Source organism: Anolis carolinensis, chromosome 1 (assembly GCF_035594765.1).
Source record: "Anolis carolinensis isolate JA03-04 chromosome 1, rAnoCar3.1.pri, whole genome shotgun sequence".
Lineage (NCBI taxonomy): Eukaryota > Metazoa > Chordata > Lepidosauria > Squamata > Dactyloidae > Anolis > Anolis carolinensis.
The window spans coordinates 261,204,302-261,227,797 of record NC_085841.1 but is presented as its reverse complement, the minus strand read 5'-3'; the positions used below and the strand labels follow the sequence as shown (position 1 = coordinate 261,227,797).

The 23,496-nt window shown below is 38.2% G+C and overlaps 1 protein-coding gene across 6 annotated transcripts; it reads right to left on the bottom strand.

Annotated features, from left to right (window-relative positions):
* Positions 1-1,053: 1,053 nt before the first annotated feature.
* On the bottom strand, positions 1,054-22,815 carry tesmin (testis expressed metallothionein like protein). Of its 6 annotated transcripts, none has more exons than XM_062967536.1 (12): positions 22,596-22,815; positions 20,295-20,413; positions 18,497-18,555; positions 16,700-16,861; positions 15,181-15,337; positions 9,964-10,040; positions 8,347-8,420; positions 7,043-7,114; positions 6,537-6,648; positions 5,179-5,316; positions 4,388-4,563; positions 1,054-3,274 (listed from the first exon to the last, which is right to left on the bottom strand). In XM_062967536.1, exons 2-12 carry the CDS (start codon positions 20,323-20,325, stop codon positions 3,082-3,084), a joined length of 1,251 nt encoding a protein of 416 aa, XP_062823606.1. In that variant the 5' UTR covers positions 20,326-20,413; positions 22,596-22,815; the 3' UTR covers positions 1,054-3,081. The 6 variants fall into 6 exon arrangements, with proteins under 6 accessions (XP_062823606.1, XP_062823609.1, XP_062823604.1 ...); XM_062967534.1 differs by having other exon boundaries at positions 1,056-3,277; positions 22,596-22,812; XM_062967538.1 differs by having other exon boundaries at positions 1,056-3,274; positions 6,546-6,648; positions 22,596-22,812.
* Positions 22,816-23,496: the final 681 nt, after the last annotated feature.

Here is a 23,496-nt window from a genome sequence, read left to right as displayed (position 1 = left end):
TGATAGCACAGATTCTGTTTACCTGAATAAATTTACACTGGCAGCTCAGTTTAGAAATCTCAACAAAGTAATCAAAATTGTCATAAATATATAGTTCTATATTTCATACTGATCTTCAGTATTTCAATCATGAGCATTACTTAGAAATCTGGAAATACTGTAAATACCTCCTCTGCCCAGTATCAAGACACGGATACATCCATAATTCCAAATAAATTATATAGTCTGATTGTTACTAGGATGTGAAAGTGTTCATGACAGGTGCTGATGACAGCCGGACAGACCACAGGTTAATCTGATCCACGATGGCTATCAAGATCGTCCCCAAATGCAGACTCCAAGAAAAACAAGGTGTAAAATGAACACCCAAGCCCTTCAGGAGCCCTCCAAATGAGCCCTTCTCCAAACAACACTCAAAGATCATCTACCCACAGAACACCCTGAAAATGTTGAGGAACATTGGAACAAACTGAAGACCTCCATCATCACAGCCTGCGAAGAAACCATTGGATACCAAACTAAGAAACATCAAGACTGGTTTGATGATAACGACAAAGAGATCCAACAGCTAATTGATAACAAAAGGAAAGCCTTCCAAACATGGCAGAGAGACACCAACTGTGCTGCCAAGAAAAAGATCTATGCCAGTGCAAAAGCTGAGGTCCAAAGAAGGACCAGAGAACTCAAGAACATCTGGTGGACAAAGAAGGCTGAAGAAATCCAACACTTTGCAGATACTCATGATGCTCAGGGATTTTTCAAAGCCACAAAGATCATTTACGGGCCAAGAAACCATGGCATACAGCCTCTACGCTCATCAGATGGAACCAAAATTCTGAAGGACAAAACATCAATTGAACTACGTTGGAAAGAGCACTACAGAACCTGCTGAATCGCAGCTCCAATGTGGCCGAAGAGACCCTCTCACAAATCCCGCAGCAACAAACCAGGGATGAGCTTGCAGCACTGCCTAGTTTGGAAGAAGTTAGCAATGCCATCAGCCAACAAAAAAAACAACAAAGGCAGCTGACCTGATGGGATCCCTGCTGAAATCTTCAAAACAGGTGGACCTGAGCTGATACAACAACTCCACCAGCTAATTGAAAAGGTGTGGGTGACCAAAGCAGTTGCTCTATTCCGAACTCAAGAACGGGAAAGGTAATGTTGGTGGGCAGGAAAAGAGATTTAAAGATGGGCTTAAAGCCAACCTTAAAAACTGTGGCATAGACAATGAGAACCTGGTCCTTGAGCGCTCTAATTAGAGGTCAGCTGTGACCAGCAGTGCTGTGGAGATCGAAGAGGCATGAATGGAGGGCTTAAGGGAGAAACATGCCAAGAGGAAGGAGCGTCAAGCCAACCCTGACCGGGACCGCTTTCCACCAGGAAACTGATGCCCTCACTGCAGGAGAACATGCGGGTCAAGAATAGGTCTCTTCAGCCATCTACGGACACACCCCCAGGGGGAAGACAATCATCCTCGAACTACGAGGGATCGCCTAAAGAAGTAAGTAAGAAGGTGTTCATTTGGCAGTGCAGGAAAGCTCATAATTTACAAAAATTGTATTGTGCTATAAAACTTATTGCTAACAGAAATATAAGGTGGAAGCACAGAACTCCCATTAGAAAGGTAGAAACCCTACCTTATCTTCACTAGTAAAATAGACTTGAAAAATGTTCACATGCGTGATAATTTATGTCTACAGTTCTGATGGATTTTTGCTATTGCATTATTAGATCTATTAAATCAATGTACCATTCGTATTGTGATACATTGCACTATTTAATTAAAATAAGTATTAGGAAAAAGTTTTAAAAGGTATCAAATAAAGCAATTTTTTTTAAAAAAGAATAATTTAAATAGAGTTCAGCCAAGAACTACATGTTATAAAAGGGAAGGTGCTGTGTAGTGTCATACAATGCACTGCTTTCTCCTTTTGTAAACTCCACATATCCCAAATTTACTCTAGATTATTAGCAGATTATTAGCTATTGTTTTATTCTACTTTAATTTATCTGTATAAATGTATTATGTTGTTGATATTGCATTGTTAATAATAATATAGATGATGCATGTGTGTGTGCAACCTATAGGAAGGATAAAGGGAAGAGAAAATTTATTATGCAAGCAGTAATATGTACTGAATGCCCCACTTTATTAAAGAGAGATGAGCAATCACCACATACACTGATATACATAGGTTTATAGTGTAGTGGCAGTGCTTTTAGTAATTCTGAAAGGGTTTCTTAAAAATGAAAATTCTGGAAACTTTGACATTTTATATACAATATTACTAAATTTATTGCCAAGTTTTGCTGCTCAAAACAGATAATTGATTTGGGTTGTGGCTCAAAAGTCATGACTACAACTATTACTTTCTCATCTGTTATATCTTTTCTTTTTTAGCAATGCATTTTTTAGTCAGAACGTTTATTAGATAAAACTTATTTCAAAGTTTTAGTGTTACAAAACTAGTAAAGCTTAGTGAACAGAATACAAGTTCTTTTTAAAGTTCCTTTCAATCCCTAACAATTCAACATTAAAAAGAATTCAAACGACATCTAACATACATCATTTTAAAAATCACCTTTAGTAAAGCAACTTCTCTGTAGTCTTTGAAAAGATTAACCCTTAGGAGGAATTAGCGATGAGTATGTTAGGTTGAAACAAAACCAATTTCACAATGATATGCAGTCGCAATAGCAATACTTTTCAAATATTAGGCTTCTATTTGATGTTAATGAATTTAGAATAATCCAAGAACCATATGAAACTCAAACAGGTTACCTGGGACATTTAGACTCAGCCCTATTTTTCCAGTCTTTTTTGAGCCTGTAGTAACACAAAGTCTTGAAATGAAATGGGGAAAAATGATACCATTCAGTGTTTTTATGGTGTTGCTAATATGAAAAAAATATTATCTATGTTATCTATGGTAACATAAACTAGAATGCAACTGAAAGTAAAAGTAGCCATGATATAACAGTAATAAATCAAATGATTTTTTAAATAAATATTACCAACATCAAAGGCAGTAACAAGCAACCCTTTAGATCATATTGTGGATTGGTAACTGAGATACTTTATTCAACTTTCAGTCCTTTAGATTTAAATTCAGAGTGAAGAATCTGTGATAAGCATCTCCCAAATTCTTCTAAGATCATTCGTTCTGCTAAACAAACAGAGTAAGATTCCTTTTCTGCCTCTTCAGCTTGTGCCAGAAGACAGGCACATGTTGCCTCCACCACTTCCCATGATATACATGTATTCGATTGCCTACTGGAACAAAAACAAAGAGAATGAGAGAGGATGGATGCAAAAATAGTTTCCATTGTATTCAGTAATATGTTGTTGTGTTCAAGTCCGACTTAAGGCAAACCTAAGGCAACCCAACATGGGGTTTTCTTGCCAAGACTTATTCAAAGGGAGTTTTGTCACTGCCTCCCTTCTCAGCCTGCGAGAGAGTGTAAACGGCCCAAGGTCACTCTGTGGGTTTCCATGACTCAATGGGGATCCAAACCCAGCTCTCCAGGGACCTAGTTCAACATCTAAACCACTATGGCATATTGGCTCTCAGTAATACTAGTATACTCAAGAGTTGAATTAAATGTTTGGAGACAAATGTATCAAGGAACCAGATTAATCTCTGCACAGATACATAGGGGTCAAGAACTGTTTGTAACAGCAGGAACAACATACTTAACCCTTCCAACTGCAACACCCCCTTCCCTCAGTTAGGAAATACTAGCAGGAAAAACAGCTAGGGCAGTGGTTCTCAACCTGGGGTCTCCAGATGTTTTTGGCCTTCAACTCCCAAGAATCCTATCAGCTAGTAAACTGGCTGGGATTTCTGGGAGTTGTAGGCCAAAAACATCTGGGGACCCCAGGTTGAGAACCACTGAGCTAGAGGAAGGGGGTTTAGGACAGAATTATCAAATGAATTCAGATTAAACATCCTTCTTCTACTTGTCATATACTGGCACAAAAGATCTAACAGTATTATAATTGTTACTTCTGCAGCAATGTAAAGCTGAAACAAAGTCAATCTGAATACCTTCAGAGAAAATGAAATATAGGGAAGAACAGGCAGAGGTTGAAAGGACCCATGAGCTAGACTGAAAGGGTTTGCAATAGTGAAATAATTTCTTATATGCTTAATAGTGATCTATCTATTTCAAGATAATAATACATTTTATTTGTATCCCGCCACCATCTCCCAGAAGGGACTTGGGGTGGCTCACAAAGCACTCAATAGTGTGAACACACAGAATACAGTAGGTACATGAATGTATAAAACAATTATACACACAAAATTTATATAACACAATCTATAAAGATATATGTCTTAGAAAATTTATGGGTTTTATGAGGATAATCCTTAATAATTACCTGTCTTTTCTAGGGTTTGACCATATTTCTAAGTTAGAAAATGATACAGCATCATTTTCTTCATGACTTTTAATCTCCATATCGTTCGGCATATTGATTAGTGTTTTTCGCTCAGGGCTTTCTTCATAATTTTTGCAGCCAACACATTTACAGATAGATGAACACATAATTTTAGCCTACAAAATTGAAAAAAAAATCATGAAGAGATCATATTATTAAAAACAAAAAGTGACATATATGTCTCCGACTACATAACTCCTGGTTATCCATAAGAGGGTTTGTTAATGCTCCTTTCTCAGGGTGCCGAGATGGTCTTATCAATGTGTTGGTGAGCATAATTAAGAAACCCTCAAGAATAGTAAGCAAACTATTTCTTTATGAATAGTATAAACAAATACATATATAAACCTGTAACACAATTTTGCACTGTGATAATGTTTCTAGTCAGGATCTTAACTATTGCCTTTTATAGGATACGGCATGTCAACAAACCTCAACAGTGGGTCCTTATTTCCTATCTACCGATGAGTCCCTCTCAGTCCACACTAAACTATGTTGTGGAGGTCTGTCTTGTAGAATCTTGTGGCTTAACCTGTAACATAACTTATTCCCAATTCCTACATTTGTCACTTAAAAAGGCCATTTACCTCTCTATACTTATACACTGACCGGAATTATACCAAACATTTTCTACTGAATTAGGACAGGTCCTCATTTCTGAGTACGTTCCATTCTGTGCCTACCCTCCTCTCTAATACTACGTTTGGATGAGAAAATTTTATTCAACAAACCTCAAAGCATTCACAGTAATTCTTTAAGCACCCTGAACGCTTACAATTACATCCTTTGTTATGTCTGGGTTTTATATCTCCAAGTTTTCCTTTTCCAATCTTTGGCAGAAAAGCTTCTGGGTTTCTGTCAAGACAAGCCTAAAATAAAACATTTTATTTATTATAAAAAACAATAACTCTCATCTGAATTAAAGAATAAGTACATCTTATGTCTTCTAAAATGTGCTCTTACTGACATGTAATTATTTTTCAGATTGCAATTAATAAGAATGCTGAACACTCTGGCCTCTTCAACACTGCTCTGTATCCCAGGATCTGATCCCAGGTTCTGCTTATCCCAGATTATCTGTCAATGGAGACTCATATAATCCATTTTAAAGCAGATAATCTGGGATCAGATTCTGGGATATAGGCTAGTATAGAAGGGGCCTTGTGGTTGCATTGAATAAAATATTCTTATAGCAGTATGCCTGCTATTTATGTTTGGTCATAAAAGATTAGTAACAAAAGATTACCTAAAATGCTTCCAAGTCAGATTTTTTTCTTTTATCAGCTCCCCTTTTTTCTTATGATTTTAATTATAGTGATTAAAACAAAATTGATCTATGCCTTCTTTTTAGCATGATAAGGGGAACTAGTGGGGCAGGTTTATCTGCTCTAGCAATTTCTCACTGTTTTACTGTTTAGACATACTTAAGTAGGGGATTCTACTAAGCTGTTGCTTAGCTTGACTATTGAGGGCAGACATACACAGCCACAGTAGGATCGACTAGAGTAGAATGCCATTCTTTCCCACCATCAAATTTATTGCATCGATCACTGCAGGCACATTGGTGCAACCTGAAACCAAAAGTGTGTTTCTCCATCCCCCCTTCACCAACTTCCCAGTGTCAATGCTATTAAAAACTTCCAGCATGGCAAAAGGCGAGGAAGAAAAGGGACCTGCGCAGATTTTGAAAGATTGCTTAAAATCTTAATTGAAGCTTCCTTACCTGAGGCTTTGTTAACTAAAGCCCCTTCTACACCGCCATATAAATTGCAGATTATCTACTTTGAAAATCTGGATTGTAGCATATGGCAGTGCAGAGGGGGCCTGTACTAAGGTGTACCTGTATTATCATTTGAATATATATATGTGTGTGCGTGTGTGTAATTTCAGTGGATTATATATCTTAATGTTGCATTGATTCAAAAGGAGACTTTTATGAGGAAAATTAGTACTGTATGTTTAATCAACATTTTTTGCCTGAATAATAAGAAATGATCTGCATGTATGCTTTCAAAATACAATAGTAGACTAATAAATTTAAAGAACAGAATTACTCATTTTAGGACAAAAAACAGAAAATATGACATACTTGTATTACCTTAATGGCATTAAACCGTTCTATTTCATGTTGTGGATTATTGTAACAATTATTACAGTTGCAGTTACAGCAGAAATCACCATTGGCAAAGCAATCACAGTACCTGTATTTAACAAAAAAACATACAATATATTTTTGAACACTTTAAACATATATTTATATAGAAAAGCAATATGAATGATTCATATTTCTTTATCCAGCATCCAGCATCCCATGAGTGCCAGTTAATTGAGAGTCTACTATAAAAAAGGTAAAGGTTTCCCCTGATGTTAAGTCCAGTCATGTCTGACTCTGGGGGCTGGTGCTCATCTCCATTTCTAAGCCCAAGAGCTGGCGTTGTCCGTAGACACCTCCAAGATCATGTGGCCGGCATGACTGCATGGAGCGCCGTTACCTTCCCACTGGAGCGGTACTTATTGATCTTAGAAGTTAAAAAAAAACCCACATATATTGTGCCTCCTTTTAATATGTATATTAAAAGGAATGTATGTACTCACAATTTGAGACACTGTGACTTAGTACAGTTACAAGGCCTTTTTGACTTTGCATCCCAGGAACCACAAGGCAACCTAAATTGTTGAGAAAAAATACATTCACATTTGATAGTAATTTGAAAAATAACAGAATAGATTTAAACTTAGATGCATAAAAGTGACCTGATGATGTGGTTTTTCCTCCTTCCCTCCTACTACTCCCTGAAATTGCTACTTAGAAGATCTAACTTGAGATACTCCAAATGAGAATTAACAACATCTGGCAGAACAATTGGATGTTCCAAGTAGTTGATTGAGTCAGTCTACTCTGGTTAAGACTAAGCAACAGGATTCCAGACATTGTTTTTATTTCTATCTATATACAGTAGAGTCTTGCTTATCCAACACTCACTTATCCAATGTTCTGGATTATCCAACGCATTTTTGTAGTCAATGTTTTCAATACATCATGATATTTTGGTGCTAAATTCGTAAATACAGTAATTACTACATACCATTACTTTGTATTGAACTACTTTTTCTGTCAAATTTGTTGTATAACATGATGTTTTGCTGCATAATTTGTAAAATCATAACCTAATTTGATGTTTAATAGGCTTTTCCTTAATCCCTCCTTATTATCCAACATATTCACTTATCCAACGTTCTGCTGGCCTGTTTATGTTGGATAAGTGAGACTCTACTGTAAGTTCCTTTGTGTTATGGAAATTTCTACCTTGTTACTTGCCAGGATAATGAAAAACTGAGTAAAATATTTCAGTCTCCTATTATATTGAGGTAAGAAAAGTAGTTTGGATTCCAATATAAGCTGATTTAAAGACATTCATGAAACAATATCTTTCCATTCTTTTAACCCCAACAGCCTCCTGTACACCATCCTAGACTATTCGGTGGAGTCCCTTCCAGAGGATGATTTTCAGGAGATGCAGGTGACTGCAAGGTATCGAAATGGGAAACCTTTCTTCTATTAAGTTCATTATGTTAACTCACCTGAGTATCAAATTCAATGTATTTATTTCCTACTTATTTTCTGGTTACAATGTGGCTTAGTCTTAACTTGCTATGCATTTTGCCAAGTCAGGAGCTGCATATATATCTGACATGAATCACAGCGATACATGTGTAATGTTAAATTTAACTGAGGATCTCGTTCATCCTAAAATAAAACATCTGCAGAAATCTGAGATTTTGTCAAAATTATTTGCTGCATTGAAAACCACTGTAAACAACAACAACTTATGTGATTTTTTTTAGCATTGGAGAAATAAGGTTCTTATACTGACTCTGGTGATAGCTATTTTTCTTACCCAACTGAAGTCAATTTGGTTGACTCCTGAAAATTTGGATCTGAATGGCAGATATGGGTGGATCCATTATCAAGCTGCTCAAATAAAAGTTAGAAATTACATTTTTATTAAATCAAAATTTGAATACAAATGAAAAAGAAAACAATATAAAAATACAAGAACATGATCAGGCAAAATATTCGCAAATCCTATTCATAAATGTAGGAATACATTTGGAAAAAGTATACTTTAAACAGATTGATAGATTGTGATATTGCCATCAATTTGCACAACTAAAAGTTGTGCAACCTTTTCAGCGCAGCAGATCAGTTGTTTTTGCTGCAAAAGACTAACACAACAACTCTTCTTGGGGAAAAAACAGAGGTTTGGGGAAAGGCTAAACAGTGGTTCTCAACCTGAGGTCTCTAGATGTTTTTGACCTTCAACTCCCAGAAATCCCAACAGCTGGTAAACTGGCTGGGATTTCTGGGAGTTGTAAGCCAAAAACATATGCATAGAGAAGTGTTCTCTTTAGGAATTGCTAAGCCCCTCGGTGCAACTTCTAGTGGAAGTGGATTATAGGCTTGCACTGGAACATCTAGAACAGAGCTTTCTAAATTGTGTGTCATGACACATTCATGTGTTGGATGCATTGTGTTGGTGTGTCGTGCGAACATAATGAGAAACCATTTAGTCTATGTGAAATAAGCACTACATCATACATTTTCAAAAATATAAATGAAAGTTTTTCATGAGAGATGTTGTATCTCCATATTTTATGAATGTGTCTCTTATAAGGAGTTAATTTAGTACCTGGTTTTCTAGCAAAACTGAATTACTGTGTCACAAAATGATACATGTCTAAAAGATGTGTCACCAACATGAAGTGTTTGGAAAGCTCTGACCTAGAGATTCCTAGAGAGAACATAATCAAATCTGTGATTTAGCAAATCTGCAGAAGTCAAACCTTCAAATGTGAAGGACTAACTGTATTAGCTGATTTGGATGTAGGAGGTAAAATATATATATTCAAGAATTTTATCCTCAAATAATTGAAAAACTTGAAAATCTTTCTGAATATTTTGGGAAAGCCTAATAAATGTTTTCAATTGATATACTTTATATATTCACAACAGTTTCTCAAAGATACACATTAGTTTCCATTTTCATAGTATAGTACTATGTTATTTCCCCTTCCTCTTAACTTCTGCTACATTTTCCATTTTCTGTTTCTTCACTACATCTTGTGTATTTTGTAATGATGATTTCATAGTACATGTCTTTCTTGGATTTTAAAGTATTTTTGTCATTTTGTTCAGCTGTAACTTTTATGTTGCATAAACTGCCACTGAAGATTATTGTAGGGAGAATGTATGTTGTTTAAATTCTCAAAAACGGAAAGAAGAAGCATATTGAAAAGGGAAGCTACTTTTCAGCAGATCCATGAAGCTTCATTAAAATATATAAACAAGACCTCTAGTGGCAACACAGAAATATGAGACAAGTTAAGCAGACCATGTTGGGGGTTAAAAAATGTTTATGTCATTTTGCAAAAAGGAAAAGAATTAAAAACATGAGGACTGTCAAACTGGAAAACACGTGCCTGAAGGAAAAGCTGGGGGGAGGGAGGACACTTACCTCTTGTGCGCATACATTCAATTTACCCATAACTGGCAGAAACTGTCCCAGTACAGATGTTATAGAGTTACTTGCCTCTAATGAAGAAAATGGTTATTGAAGTAAAGTCATTGTAATGCTTACTGCCATTATTGTTGTTACTTTTATAAAGTTTATTTACCATCCAGGACTAAATCATGATTTAAAGTGGCTAAAATGAAAACAAATGAATTTCTAGATACATAAGATCTACAGTTCAGACAATGGAGTACACAAATAATAATAATTCTTATTCTTTACTAGATAAATGGGTGCTTACTGAGCTTGGCATTTTCCCTAACATGTTATGCTCAACGAAAATGTGTCCATTAGTTACTTTAAAACAGTGGTTCTCAAAGTGGGCATTACCGCCCCCTGGTGGGTGCTGCAAAGATCCAGGGGGCAGTGATGGCCACAGGTGCATTTGGGGGTGATGAATAACTGTAAGGGGTCGGTGAAAGCATAAAAGAAAGAAGAGAAGATTTAGAAAAATTGATTTATGTATTCCGCTCATAGCGCTTAATTTTTCTTTGAACAACGTACTGGATGTTGGCTCGGTTCCCGAATACTCTTTCACTTGCATTGAGGCATGTGCAATCGTGCACTGCTACTGTTCATGTTGTACCACTGAATTAATATTAATATTAATTTCCAGGGGGTGCTGAGTAATATTTTTTCTGGAAAGTGAACGGTAGGCCAAATAAGTTTGGGAACCACTGCTTTAAAACATAAAAAGAAAGGATTTCTAACCAAGGGACAGCCTATATTTCCAGATAGGGCTTTTAGAAAGATTCCCGGTTTCTATCATGGTGAGTTACTACCATTCAGCATAGTACTGACTAGATGGATTAATGCTTTGAAGTTGCAATATTGAAATAAGTACTATTAGCTCTCCATAGCCAGATTCAACCGTCCATGCCTTATGATGCAACTGAAAAACCCATCTCTTCCAACAGGCCTACCCAGTTAGTTTTCAGTTGTGAATTTTAATCTGCATTTTATCAGTGGATTTCAACTTATATTTTAACTCTGTGTATCTTGTTTATGTGTTTTAAAAGTGTTTAACAATGTACCCTGCTTTGAGCGGCAAAGAGAGGAGGAGGATAAATTTTTATTACAGTTGTTAAAAAGTATTCCCCTTCAAAAAAGTTCCCAAAAGCAAACCTTGATTTTACCACCATTATATTATGACATTGTATGTACTGGGAGTTGAGTATCTGTGGATTTTGATATCTACAGGGGGCTAATTGTAAGTAAATCAGCATCCTATACGTCCATAGCTGGAACTGCAGCATTGTGAGGTACAGGACTTCTGATAACCTGTTCTTAGTTGTTTATATTTTCCTGTAACATGTATATTTGGGCTCAAAAATGGCAAGCTTTGGTTTAAATTGTTTAATACAAGAAATATAAAATATTATTGAACTCAAACATTAGATGCACTGTGTTGAAAGTTGTATTCCTAGTCAAGGATGACTCTTTCAGTCACACTCAGTTTCAGGGAAGCCATTTTGGCACTAGTGAAATGTATTTTTGTGGGATCAAAAATACAAGTATATTTTAACTTAAAGCACTGACAATAAACCTTAGGAGAGGCAGGAAAGTCCTGAGAATTGACCAAGTTGTATAATGGGGAAATGAGGATTGTGAAGGGCTGGATTTAGTCTCAGGTTTTGTATCTCAGGGTGCATCTTCCCTGGCATTTTAATCCAGAGAGGGACCAAATCAGCTCCATAGTCGTTACATGATGCACAGAGCTGATTTGATATTACACGGGCCAAGGCTGCTCCATTATTTTCCCCAAAGCCAGACTATCCAGTGACTCTGGGCATATGCAATGGATTATAACTTGATTATACACCATCCTGATATCCTCAGGCTTGAGCAAACTTGGGATAGGGAATAGCACCTAACTTACTCTATCTTTCCTTCGCAGTGCCCAGTGGGCATAAAATGTTGATGGACACTACTTGGCACCTGGAGTGAAGATATCCAGAGCACTGAGGTGATTGTGGGGGAGGAGTGCAAGGGGAAAGCGATTCCTCTCCTCCTCCTCCCCTTCCCCCTTCACTTCATTACAAATGAAAGATCAAGGGAGGCAAGATAAGGGTTGCAGGTGAGCAATGCCAAACCAGTTTTGGCACCGCTCACTCATGCAGCACCCATTCAGTTGCTTGGGGGGGGGGGGGGGGTTCAGGAGTGTGGAATGTAGCCTCCATCCAGCTGCCAAGATGGTTTTGGGGTGGATAGTGTAGCTTCCAGTGATCAGCTTCACCATATCTATGTTGTTAAGATGTACCCTCAGGCCTAGAATAAGGTCGCATATTCAATTTAAGTTTTTTCTTTTAACATTTAAAAAAGAGAACCAAGTGTATTTCAGTTGCATAGTTACAATTAGACATGATTAAAATTAAAAATCGCCAAAAGAAAAAAATATGAAATATTTTTTAAATAAGTATTGTACAATGGGTATAAATGTTTTTACTTATTTTGAATTTGTGCGCCGTAGTGCACAATGGTAGAAAGTACTGTAAGTAATTTGATGTGATACAGAATGTCTGTTTGAGTATAAATCAGTAACAGTAACAGTAACATGGAAAAAACAACTAGTCTGGAAGATACATTCATTTGTTATTTTTTTCAGCTAGGTTCAATGCATATACAGTACTTTCAGTTGCAGTGTGCTTTAAATAGGGATAATATGCAATTCCATCGCCATGACTAGGATTGGTGTCAACCAGTATGGCATCACTGGGGTTGGTTCCCCTGACATTAAGTCCAGTCATATCTGACTCTGGGGGTTGGTGCTCATCTCCATTTCTAAGCTGAAGAGCTGGCTTTGTCCGCATACAACTCCAAGGTCACGTGGCCGACATGACTTCATGGAGCGCTGTTACCTTCCTGCTGAAGGTAACAGCAGGTAACCTATTGATCTACACACATTTGCATGTTTTTGAACTGCTAGGTTGGCAGAAGCTGGGGATAACAGCAGGCGCTCACTCCACTCCCCGGATTCAAACCTGTGACCTTTCAATCCGCAAGTTCAGCAGCTCAGTGCTTTAACATACTGCGCCACTGATATTACCCGGTAAAGGAATTGCAAGTAGCCCTGATGGCTGGGAGCCCACATAGCCATAAATACTATGTGTCAGCCCTTCTTGGCACCTTGGCGTGCTCAGCTGGCACTCTGCTGCTTTCCAGCCCCACCACAAGTCAGCCAGATGCTACTGTTGCCACTTGTGCAGGAAGAAAGGTGAAACACTTATCCTGGATAGAAGGCTTCTTTTCCATCTGCCATCATTCCAGCAAAGGACAGCCTGATATCAACTGCATTTCTTTGAAAAACATCATGGCATTGGGATGGTTCCTGGTTTGGTGCCAGGGCTTTCAGAGGATGGGAAGAAAGAGAAGGGAGAGAAGGGAAGACCCGATTCTGCTTTTCTCTCATGCTACCTGGAGCAGATAAAGGGTCAGAGGAAGAGCGCCTTCGGGTCAATCATTTTAGTGTCACTTGGTACCATCTGCAGTCTTTCTACCCCTCCTCATTGTCATGGCAGCCTGTGGATAAGGAAATCTGTCCCGGTCCCATTTCTGTTCACTATCTCCGATATATATGATTGTGACAGTAATGTTATAAGCAAATGTTTATAACAGATATAATATGCAATTACAAGTAGTGTGTGGTGTTGTCAAGATGTTTGAAGGCATTTTAAATGCATATTTGGCAAATTCATAATGGTTCCTTTGACACCAAGCATTTTTAAAATGAAAAAACCAGGTAAGGTTCCTTCCTGTTCGATTTTCTACTTGCGTCATTATTCAAAGGGAAAACTATTGCATATAAGAAAATAATCTTGTAGGAAAAAGATCATTGAAATTCTGTTACTATTCTGACCATTAGCATCCTTAGCTAATTATAATAGTTTAGCAAATGTCTTTGTCACTGATGAAACATTGACATCTTGTGGGCAGTTTGAGTAAATGTAGCTAGTTATATTACTTTCCATAGTTTCTACAGTGTTTCTATGTAATGCTTTACCCAAAATGTTTGAGACCAGAAATGTTTTGGATTTTGTACTTTTTCGTACTTTGGAATAGCTATAATGAGGTATTTTGGAGATGGAATCCAAGTTTAAACACAAAAGTCATCTATGTCACACATACTCTTTATACACATAGCCTGAAGATAAATTTATACAATATATATTTTTAATAATAATAGTCATTCTTGAAACAAACTTTGTGTACTCTGATCCATCAAAAAGGAAATGCGTCACTGTTTCAGCCACTCAAGTGGACAATTTTAGATTTTGGAGTATTTTGGATTTCAGAATTCCAGATAATGGTTGCTCGACATGTAGTAATTCCATAATAGTCTAAATGTGAAAAAAAATTGGCAGACCCCTACCTCCGTCTTCCAAATTGTACAAAACACTCTAGCACAGGCAGGTGTCTGCTATACACTTCACATTATGATTTTTCCATGTGATGTGGTTAACATTTGGGGTGGTTGATGCGTATTCAGGGGATTATCCCAGACTCCTTACCACTTTGCTTGATGTGCTTTAAAACCTTTTAACTCATGCTGCAGTGCACTTGGATGGTGTGCGTTATCTTGCTGCTGCAATTTGAAGCTAGCTTCAAACTGCATTATATGGTCAGTATAGATGAGTTCCTAGTTAGGGCCTGAAGGGAAACTTCCCCATCTTCCCCACATCATATTCTGCTTGGTCCTAGGTCTATGGGGTGTAGACAGGATATAGTGGAAGTACTTACAAGGTACCATGTACCTCTACATTTCGGTGGGATGTCTCTTTTTATTACCATTACTGGTTGAATGTTCACTGCATTCTTATAAACAGTATTGGGATATTTCTAGAGTTAGTGTTCCATCCTCCGGAAGACTGAGAAAAAATGTGTTGCCTTCTCAAACATAACGATTCTCACTTTGCACAGAACAGTAAAAAACATTAAAGAGCATGTAAGAGAATCCTTAGTTTGCATGTTCTATTTCTCTTAGGTTAAGGCCCGCTGAAATCCTGGTGCCAATAATGCTCATATATTATATTATACAGTAAGTGTTTTTATGACAAAGTGGTTTTGTGAACCTATTTTGACTTCATATGCATTAGGTACCTCTGCCTTTGATCTCCATAGAAAGTTAGAACTTAGCAAAATGTTAAATGATTAGGATAATACCTGATATATTGTCTTTATTTTCCAGAATTGCAATACCTGGCTGGAGATACTTTTGCTGCTCTTGATTTTGAGGGACTAAATGAACTGCTTTCAACTCTCTTGTTTCAGTATTGTTTATGCAGAATATATGAGTGCCACTTTTCAGTTGACAGATTATCTAGAATGCAAAAAAAATCTTTTCACTAATTTTCATTTTCAATACAGCAAAATTATTTATGCAAAGAGTTCTTAATAAAATGTAGTTTTATTACACTTTTTAAAGCTCAAGGCCAGTGTTTGTTTATTGGTGGGAGAATTGGCATATTATTGGGCCAAAAGAGTACATTTTCAATTCTGTTAAGCTTAGGCTCAATACTATGCACCCTTACTAGAGAGTAAGAGCCATAGAATATCAAGTGTCTTACTTCGAAATAAGTTTGTTTGAGATTCTGATCTTACGCACTACATAACTTAAAATGTATTTAAGTGCTTATATATGTGGGAGAGAAAAGTGGGAGGAAAAGGTAAACCTAGGCCCCCTGCTCTTGCATGCAACCCCCAACGTAACATTCACTGCTACTGCAGAACTTCCCCACCTCTACTCTCAAGTCACTCCTGACATGAAACAAGAACAAGAAACCCCTCTACTCTAAGTAGAACTTTCTTACTGTCTGTGTGGCACCTTCCAGAGAAGGTTATTCTATAAAATATCTCTCAGTTCCACTGGATTAAAAATAAAGAGAGATCAGAATCAGTAATGCAAGATACTTCATTTCGGCAGAAAAAATGGAAATCAAAGATACAGAATGGGGGACGCCTGGCTTGACAGCAGTGTGTGCGAAAAAGACCTTGGAGTCCTCGTGGACAACAAGTTAAACATGAGCCAACAATGTGATGCAGCAGCTAAAAAAGCCAACGGGATTCTGGCCTGCATCAATAGGGGAATAGCGTCTAGATCCAGGGAAGTCCTGCTCCCCCTCTATTCTGCCTTGGTCAGACCACACCTGGAATACTGTGTCCAATTCTGGGCACCACAGTTGAAGGGAGATGTTGACAAGCTGGAAAGCGTCCAGAGGAGGGCGACTAAAATGATTAAGGGTCTGGAGAACAAGCCCTATGAGGAGCGGCTTAAAGAGCTGGGCATGTTTAGCCTGCAGAAGAGAAGGCTGAGAGGAGACATGATAGCTATGTACAAATACGTGAAGGGAAGTCATAGGGAGGAGGGAGCAAGCTTGTTTTCTGCTGCCCTGCAGACTAGGACACGGAACAATGGCTTCAAACTACAGGAAAGGAGATTCCACCTGAACATCAGGAAGAACTTCCTCACTGTGAGGGCTGTTCGACAGTGGAACTCTCTCCCCCGGGCTGTGGTGGAGGCTCCTTCCTTGGAGGCTTTTAAGCAGAGGCTGGATGGCCATCTGTCGGGGGTGCTTTGAATGCGATTTCCTGCTTCTTGGCAGGGGGTTGGACTGGATGGCCCATGAGGTCTCTTCCAACTCTACTATTCTATGATTCTATGATTCTAAGGGACAATAATTACCATTTGAGGACTGGAATAATTTTTCTGAGAACAGGTGGGTCCTTCCTCTACCACATTTTGTGAAACTGGTAGGTTGTGGCTGTTTTCTTCAGTATCTGAATTTTGTAAAACTTCTTCTGATTTAGTAGTTGTAATGCTAACAATTGCGTCTTTGACTTCAGTCTGAAATGTAAAGAAGTTTGTTTTAAAAGGTGGATATTTTTTTCAATGTTAAGGGGAAAAAAGAAGAAAATAAAGCTGTTTGAATAGTACATTTATAAGAAGAAAAATTGCATTGATATGTAGAATTGGCATGTATATTGCCATTTTACAGTTATTTTTAAAATAAATATTCAGTATATTTTACAGACTAATAAAATGAGGAAATAATCTGAAAACAATATTTTTACACTATCTTGAGTTTTAATAAATTAGAAAATAATAATAACTTTCAGTTCTATTAATTTTTAGGATTACATAAAGGATTAATATTTAAACATTTATATATTATTCCTAGAAACAGAATGATTTGTAAGAATACTGAAAAGCCCGCTTTAATCAGACCCATTTAGTTCAGCATCCTGCTAGATAGATACTTCCAGGAAGCCTATAATGAGGTGAAGGACAGGTTGTTGCTGAAAGATTCAACCATACTGCAATTTTTATTAGATGATTATTTACTCAATAAATATGATTGCTCAAAAATGATTTGGTGAAACTCTCAAAGCTTCACTATCTATATATTTATAAATGTAATGTTCGTTTTACTATGGAGTAAACAACAAAACCACTGAACCCAATCACACTAAATTTGGCCACAAAAGACATAATAATCCAAAATATGTCTTTCAATTAAAAAAAAACCTAGAAAAATAGTCCAAATTACAGAGGATGAGGAAGAGCCTTTCTTCCCCTAACTGCCAGATAGAAAGGTAGGCCCTGCTGCCTTTAGTCCTTCTATGCTGCCTTTAGGCCCCGCCCCCTTTGTATCCTAGCAACTCCCTCAGCCAAAATGGTGCCCAGGGCACAGGCAGAGTACACTTAGGCCTCATCCACACTGCCTATAAAATACAGATTATCTGATTTGAACTGGATTATATGGCAGCGTAGACTCAAGGTCCTTCCACACAGCTATATTACACATTTATAATCTTATATTATCTGCTTTGAACTGGATTATCTTGAGTCCACACTGCCATATAATCCACTTCAGTGTGGATTTTATACAGCTGTGTAGAAGGGGCCTCATATAATCCACTTTTAAGGCGATAATATAAGATTATAAATATAATAGGAAATAATTACTGTGGTATAATAATACAGAACAATATAATCTCTAAAACCAGGACAGTAAATAAATAGCAACACCCTGAAAACAGAGAAATTGGGAATTCCAGAAAGGAAACAATCAGGGCCAGCTAACACTTCCCAACAGATGATTCCCCAAGGCAGGAAGCAGCAAGGCTTTGAAGCTGTAAGGCCATTAAATGCTAATCAAGGTGCCTAATTGCAGCATTCATACCTGCCACACCGAGACTATTAATTGCTATTATAACTGGCCAACCACGGATTTCGATTCCTCTTTTCAGTAAAAATACACATCAATAGTAAAAAATCAAATCAAAATAAATATGATAAAGATATATATTACTAAATAAAATGTCATTATAGTTCTTTATACAGCAACAGAAGGTCATTAAAGGGGGCATAGGCATTAGCAAAAAAAATAGTTTTTGCTTTTGCTGCTGCAGCTGTAGCTCCAACTCATAGGTGCCTAAAAAAGTAGTAAAATTAGGGAAAAATCAAATGTACACTTACAAGTTCATCACAGACAGAAGCAGCATCCTGAGATAAAGCACTGATACCATTGCAAGATTCTATTATGCAAAACAGAATAGAAAAATTATGAAAATAGAAGAAAATATGTAGGCAATATTACATTTTAGTAGTTCTTTACAGACTGAGGCTGGCAGCTTCTAGTTGACATAATAATAATAATAATAATAATAATAATAATAATAATAATAATAATAATAACTTTATTTTTATACCCTGTCCCATCTCCCCGAAGGGACTCAGGGCAGCTTACATGGGGCCTTGCCCGATAAAACAATCAAATATCAAAACACAGCAATAAAACAGTTATCCAATAAAAACGTCAATTACAGTAAAAACAATCGTTAAAATCAACATAAAACATACAATATTAACACTGTAGACTAATTCATAGAACCCAGGCAATGTGCAACATGTGCCGAAATGGGGAAGGTAATTTCACAGTTAAAATGGACAAAGTGCAATATAGCATTGGCAACACCTCAAGAATGGGGCTATTATAAAATGGACAGATCGATCAGTCCGACACCAGATTAAGTATCAAAGGCCTTTTGAAAGAGCCAGGTTTTTAAGCTCCTACGGAAGGAGAGGAGGGTAGGGGCCTGCCTAATCTCTCTAGGGAGGGAGTTCCAAAGCCGGGGGGCCACGACGGAGAAGGCCCTCTCTCTCGTCCCCACCAACCGCGACTGCGAGGGTGGTGGGAGCGAGAGAAGGGCCTCCCCCGACAAGCGAAGAGAATGTGCGGGTTTGTAGGGGGAGATGCAGTCTCTAAGGTAGGTGGGTCCCAAACCGTTTAGGGCTTTGTAGGTGATAACCTGCACCTTGAATTGGGCCCGGAAAGTAAATGGCAGCCAGTGAAGCTCCTTAAACAGAGGTGTTGAACGCGCCCTGTAATTCGCTCCAGTTAGAAGCCTGGCTGCCGAACGCTGTACTAGTTGTAATTTCCGGGCCGTCTTTAAAGGCAGCCCCACGTAGAGCGCATTGCAATAGTCCAGTCTAGAGGTAACTAAGGCATAAGCTAGTGTATGGGATTTTAAGCTTGTTGAGGAAGGAGGTATTCAATGCCTCCCTGTGCAATATTCCTATGCAACTCCAACTGATGGCATGAGACACACGATTCCCTGCAGTTAATTAGCCGCTAGTGGTGGCAAGGGGAATTCCAGTCATGATCCAGTGCAGTTTTACAGTCTGAGAGGACTGCCAGTGAGAACAGTGCCTGGTCGGGATGTATGAGTCTTTCATCCTGGTTTCAAAACTGCAGCCAGATGGTGCCTGGGAACCTACCACATTCAGGGCAGATAATTACATCTGTATTAGCACACCTCTAACAGCATTTAAGCACTTTTCTTAATAAGATGCCCACTGCCTTATTGAAGAACACATATAAAATGCATGCATACATACACCCGTGTTTTTGCATGCATAAAGGTGAAAATGGAGTGACCATGGCTGGAAATAGAGCAAAATATTGTGACAATCACTGCTAATCCAAACATCACTTTGATTTACTAACGATGTGTGTGGTGATAATGTGGTCACTATGGACCACAAAATGTGAGTTGAAGCAGGGTTTTTTTTGCCTGAGTAGACAACAGCTGTGCAAGTAACATAATAATCACAATGATGATATATGACACTGGAGGGATGCCTCCAGTGAGAAAAGGATGGAGGATGAAGCAGTAATTAAACTCCCCTAGCTAGGGATTTAAAAAGAAGAAAAAGAAGGGAAAAAAATCAGCAGATATGAATATTTATGAATTCATGTTTCAAAGACACTTACCACCAGAGTCACTTGGTAATGGTTGTAACATTGTAGAATTATTAACAGTTCCTTTGATTTGGTCGTAAGAAGCAGATATTTGCACCTGCAGTTGGAATTAATAGTGGTCTCAATAATACCTAGGAAAGCAAGCATACTATTGAAAACTAATGCATAAAACTATTTATGTAATACAAAGAAATATTTAGATTTATATTCCATATCAGCTTTGTTTTAGTGCAGTGGTTTCCAAATGTGGTTTCCAAATGCGGTTTTGGACTTCAACACTCAGAAGCTTGGCTGAAAGTTAGGACTTCTGAGACTTTATGTCCAAACCATGCTTTAGTGAAAAGTGCTTCTGCTTGTACAAGCCAAAGTATTTAGTTTTCACTTCACCTTCTCCCCCTCACGTGTGAAAGCCATATCACACACCTTTTTCCTGCATCATATCACATTCTATTGGAGAGGATCACTCAAGTGGGGAAATTCAGCTATGATCAGGTGATCTGACTAAAATAAAATCACCATATATATTAATATATTTATCTTACTTTGGTATGAAGGATTGCATAAGAATGATTTATCAGTTCTATAAGAAATGGTTATCTACTACTATTATGATTTTTTTTTTTAAAAAAAAACCTGAAACATACTCTTTTTAATTTAATACCACTTTCCCTCACAGTAATTTCTAGACCCGGGTGAGGGATGTTTCCTAAAAGAAATACAGTAGAGTCTCACTAATCCAAACCTCGCTTATCCAAGCCTCTGGATAATCCAAGCCATTTTTGTAGTCAATGTTTTCAATATATCGTGATATTTTGGTGCTAAATTCGTAAATACAGTAATTACAACATAACATTACTGCGCATTGAACTACTTTTTCTGTCAAATTTGTTGTATAACATGAAGTTTTGGTGCTTAATTTGTAAAATCATAACCTAATTTGATGTTTAATAGACTTTTCCTTAATCCCTCCTTATCATCCAAGTTATTCGCTTATCCAAGCTTCTGCCGGCCCGTTTAGCTTGGATAAGTGAGACTCTACTGTATTGGTATTTGTCATTAATGTTCCTTTCTTTGCAGTTGTGGGGCATGAATGCTCAATGTTTTAATGTGTGTTTTAATTGTATGTATTGTATTTTAATCTGTTGTTTACCTTAATCCACACTGTATAATTTAATTGTTTTTTAATTTGGTACTGATACATTATCCAGGCGGAGGCCAAATGGGGAAGCTAGACAGAGAAGGATAGTCCATTTTATGGGGGGGGGGGGAGTTGAAGGACTAAAACCTTTTCCCCTTGTTTTCTTGTTATTCCCTCCACCCATGTTGCTGTTGTAGAAACAACCCTCATTTATGAAATGAGAACTGGGGAGGGGGAATAACCAGTAAAAATGGGGGAAATTGTTTTCCTCCTTCAACTCGCCCCCCCCCCAATAAAATGGACTATCCTTTTCTGTCTAGCGCCCCCTTTTGGCCTCCACCAGGATAATGGAACAGTACAGTAGAGTCTCACTTATGCAACATAAACAGGCCGGCAGAATGTTGGATAAGCAAATATATTGGATAATAAGGAGGGATTAAGGAAAAGCCTATTACACATCAAATTAGGTTATGATTTTACAAATTAAGCACCAAAACATCATGATATACAACAAATTTGACAGAAAAAGTAGTTCAATACGCAGTAATGCTATGTAGTAATTACCTATATTTACGAATTTAGCACCAAAATACCACGATGAATTGAAAACATTGACTACAAAAATGTGTTGGATAATCCAGAACATTGGATAAGCGAGTGTTGGATAAGTGAGACTCTATTGTACCTTTAATTTTAATTTGATGTTTAATAGGCTTTTCTTTCATCCCTCATTAGCCAACATTTTCTCTTATCCAACGTTCTGCCGGCCTGTTTATGTTGGATATGCAAGACTCTACTGTATATGGAAAAGAAAAGCATAGGATTGTATATTTTGGTAAATGGTAGATTTGTATGAAGCCCAAAGGAGTTGATATAAGAAGCTGAGGGGAAAAAAGAATGGATCCTGAGGCTGTTAGAAATGGTGGGAGTTGGAGTCAAAGATACATTGAAAGGTCCAGGTTTGCCCATGCCTTATCTACACTGTAGAATGAATGTAATCTGACACCACTTTAACTCCCATGGCTCAATGGGAGTTGTATATTTTGGTGAGGCACTAACAGTCTTTAGCAGAGCAGGCTGAATTGCCAATCGCAGGCATCCATGCAGTTCAGGTGATGATAAACTGCATTCATTCTTCAGTGCAGGCGGATCCTGATGAAGTAGCGCTCCCTCACCTTCCCCCTCCACCGCTTCCCGCCTTTTCCCTCCATCTGGGCAGGCGTCGCGAGCAGGAGCCGTTGAGGGGCGGGGCCGGGGTGAAGCCGGCTGAGGCACAGCAACCACCAGAGGCACGCGCCGGTTTTCAATGACGGCGCTTTTCTCCAGCGCGCGCTCTTCCGAGGAGAGTTGCACGCGCTTCACGCTCCCCCCCTCCCCACGGCCCCGCCTCGCTGGAAAACCACGGGGAGGTTCTTTCCCTCCTTCTTCGCGCGCGCTTCTCTTCCGCTCCTGCTAGTTTTGTGTGTGCTTGAGGAAACAACCCATTACACAAACAAAAATAGCACGCCTCAGCAAGTAGTTCAGGCCCGTACTCTCCAATCACACACCTCCCCCGTCCAAAAACGGGAATTCAAGACAGGAAACAATCAGGGCCAGCTAACACCTCCCATTCCCAACAAAGGATCCTCCCAGGCAAGAAGCAGGAAGGTTTTGAATCTGCAAGGCCACTCAGTGCTAATCAAGATGTTTAATTGCAACATTCACACTTGCCTCAAACAGACAAGAGTTCTTTCTCCCACCCTGGACCTTATTCCACAGATATATAAACCCCACTTTTCCTAGTTTCCAAACAGACTTCACAACCTCTGAGGATGCCTGCCATAGATGTGGGCGAAACATCAGGAGAGAATGCTTCTGGGACATGGCCATACAGCACGGAAAATTCACAGCAACCCACCCCTACTACTGTTTTCGGGTGCATCTACACTGAAGAACTAATGCAGTTTTACAACACTTTGACCGCCATGGCTCAATGCTATGGAATCATAGGATTTGTAGTTTGATGAGGCACTCTTTGGCAGAGAAGGATAAATCCCTTGTCGAACTACAACTGCCATGGTTGTTGTATGTCTTTCG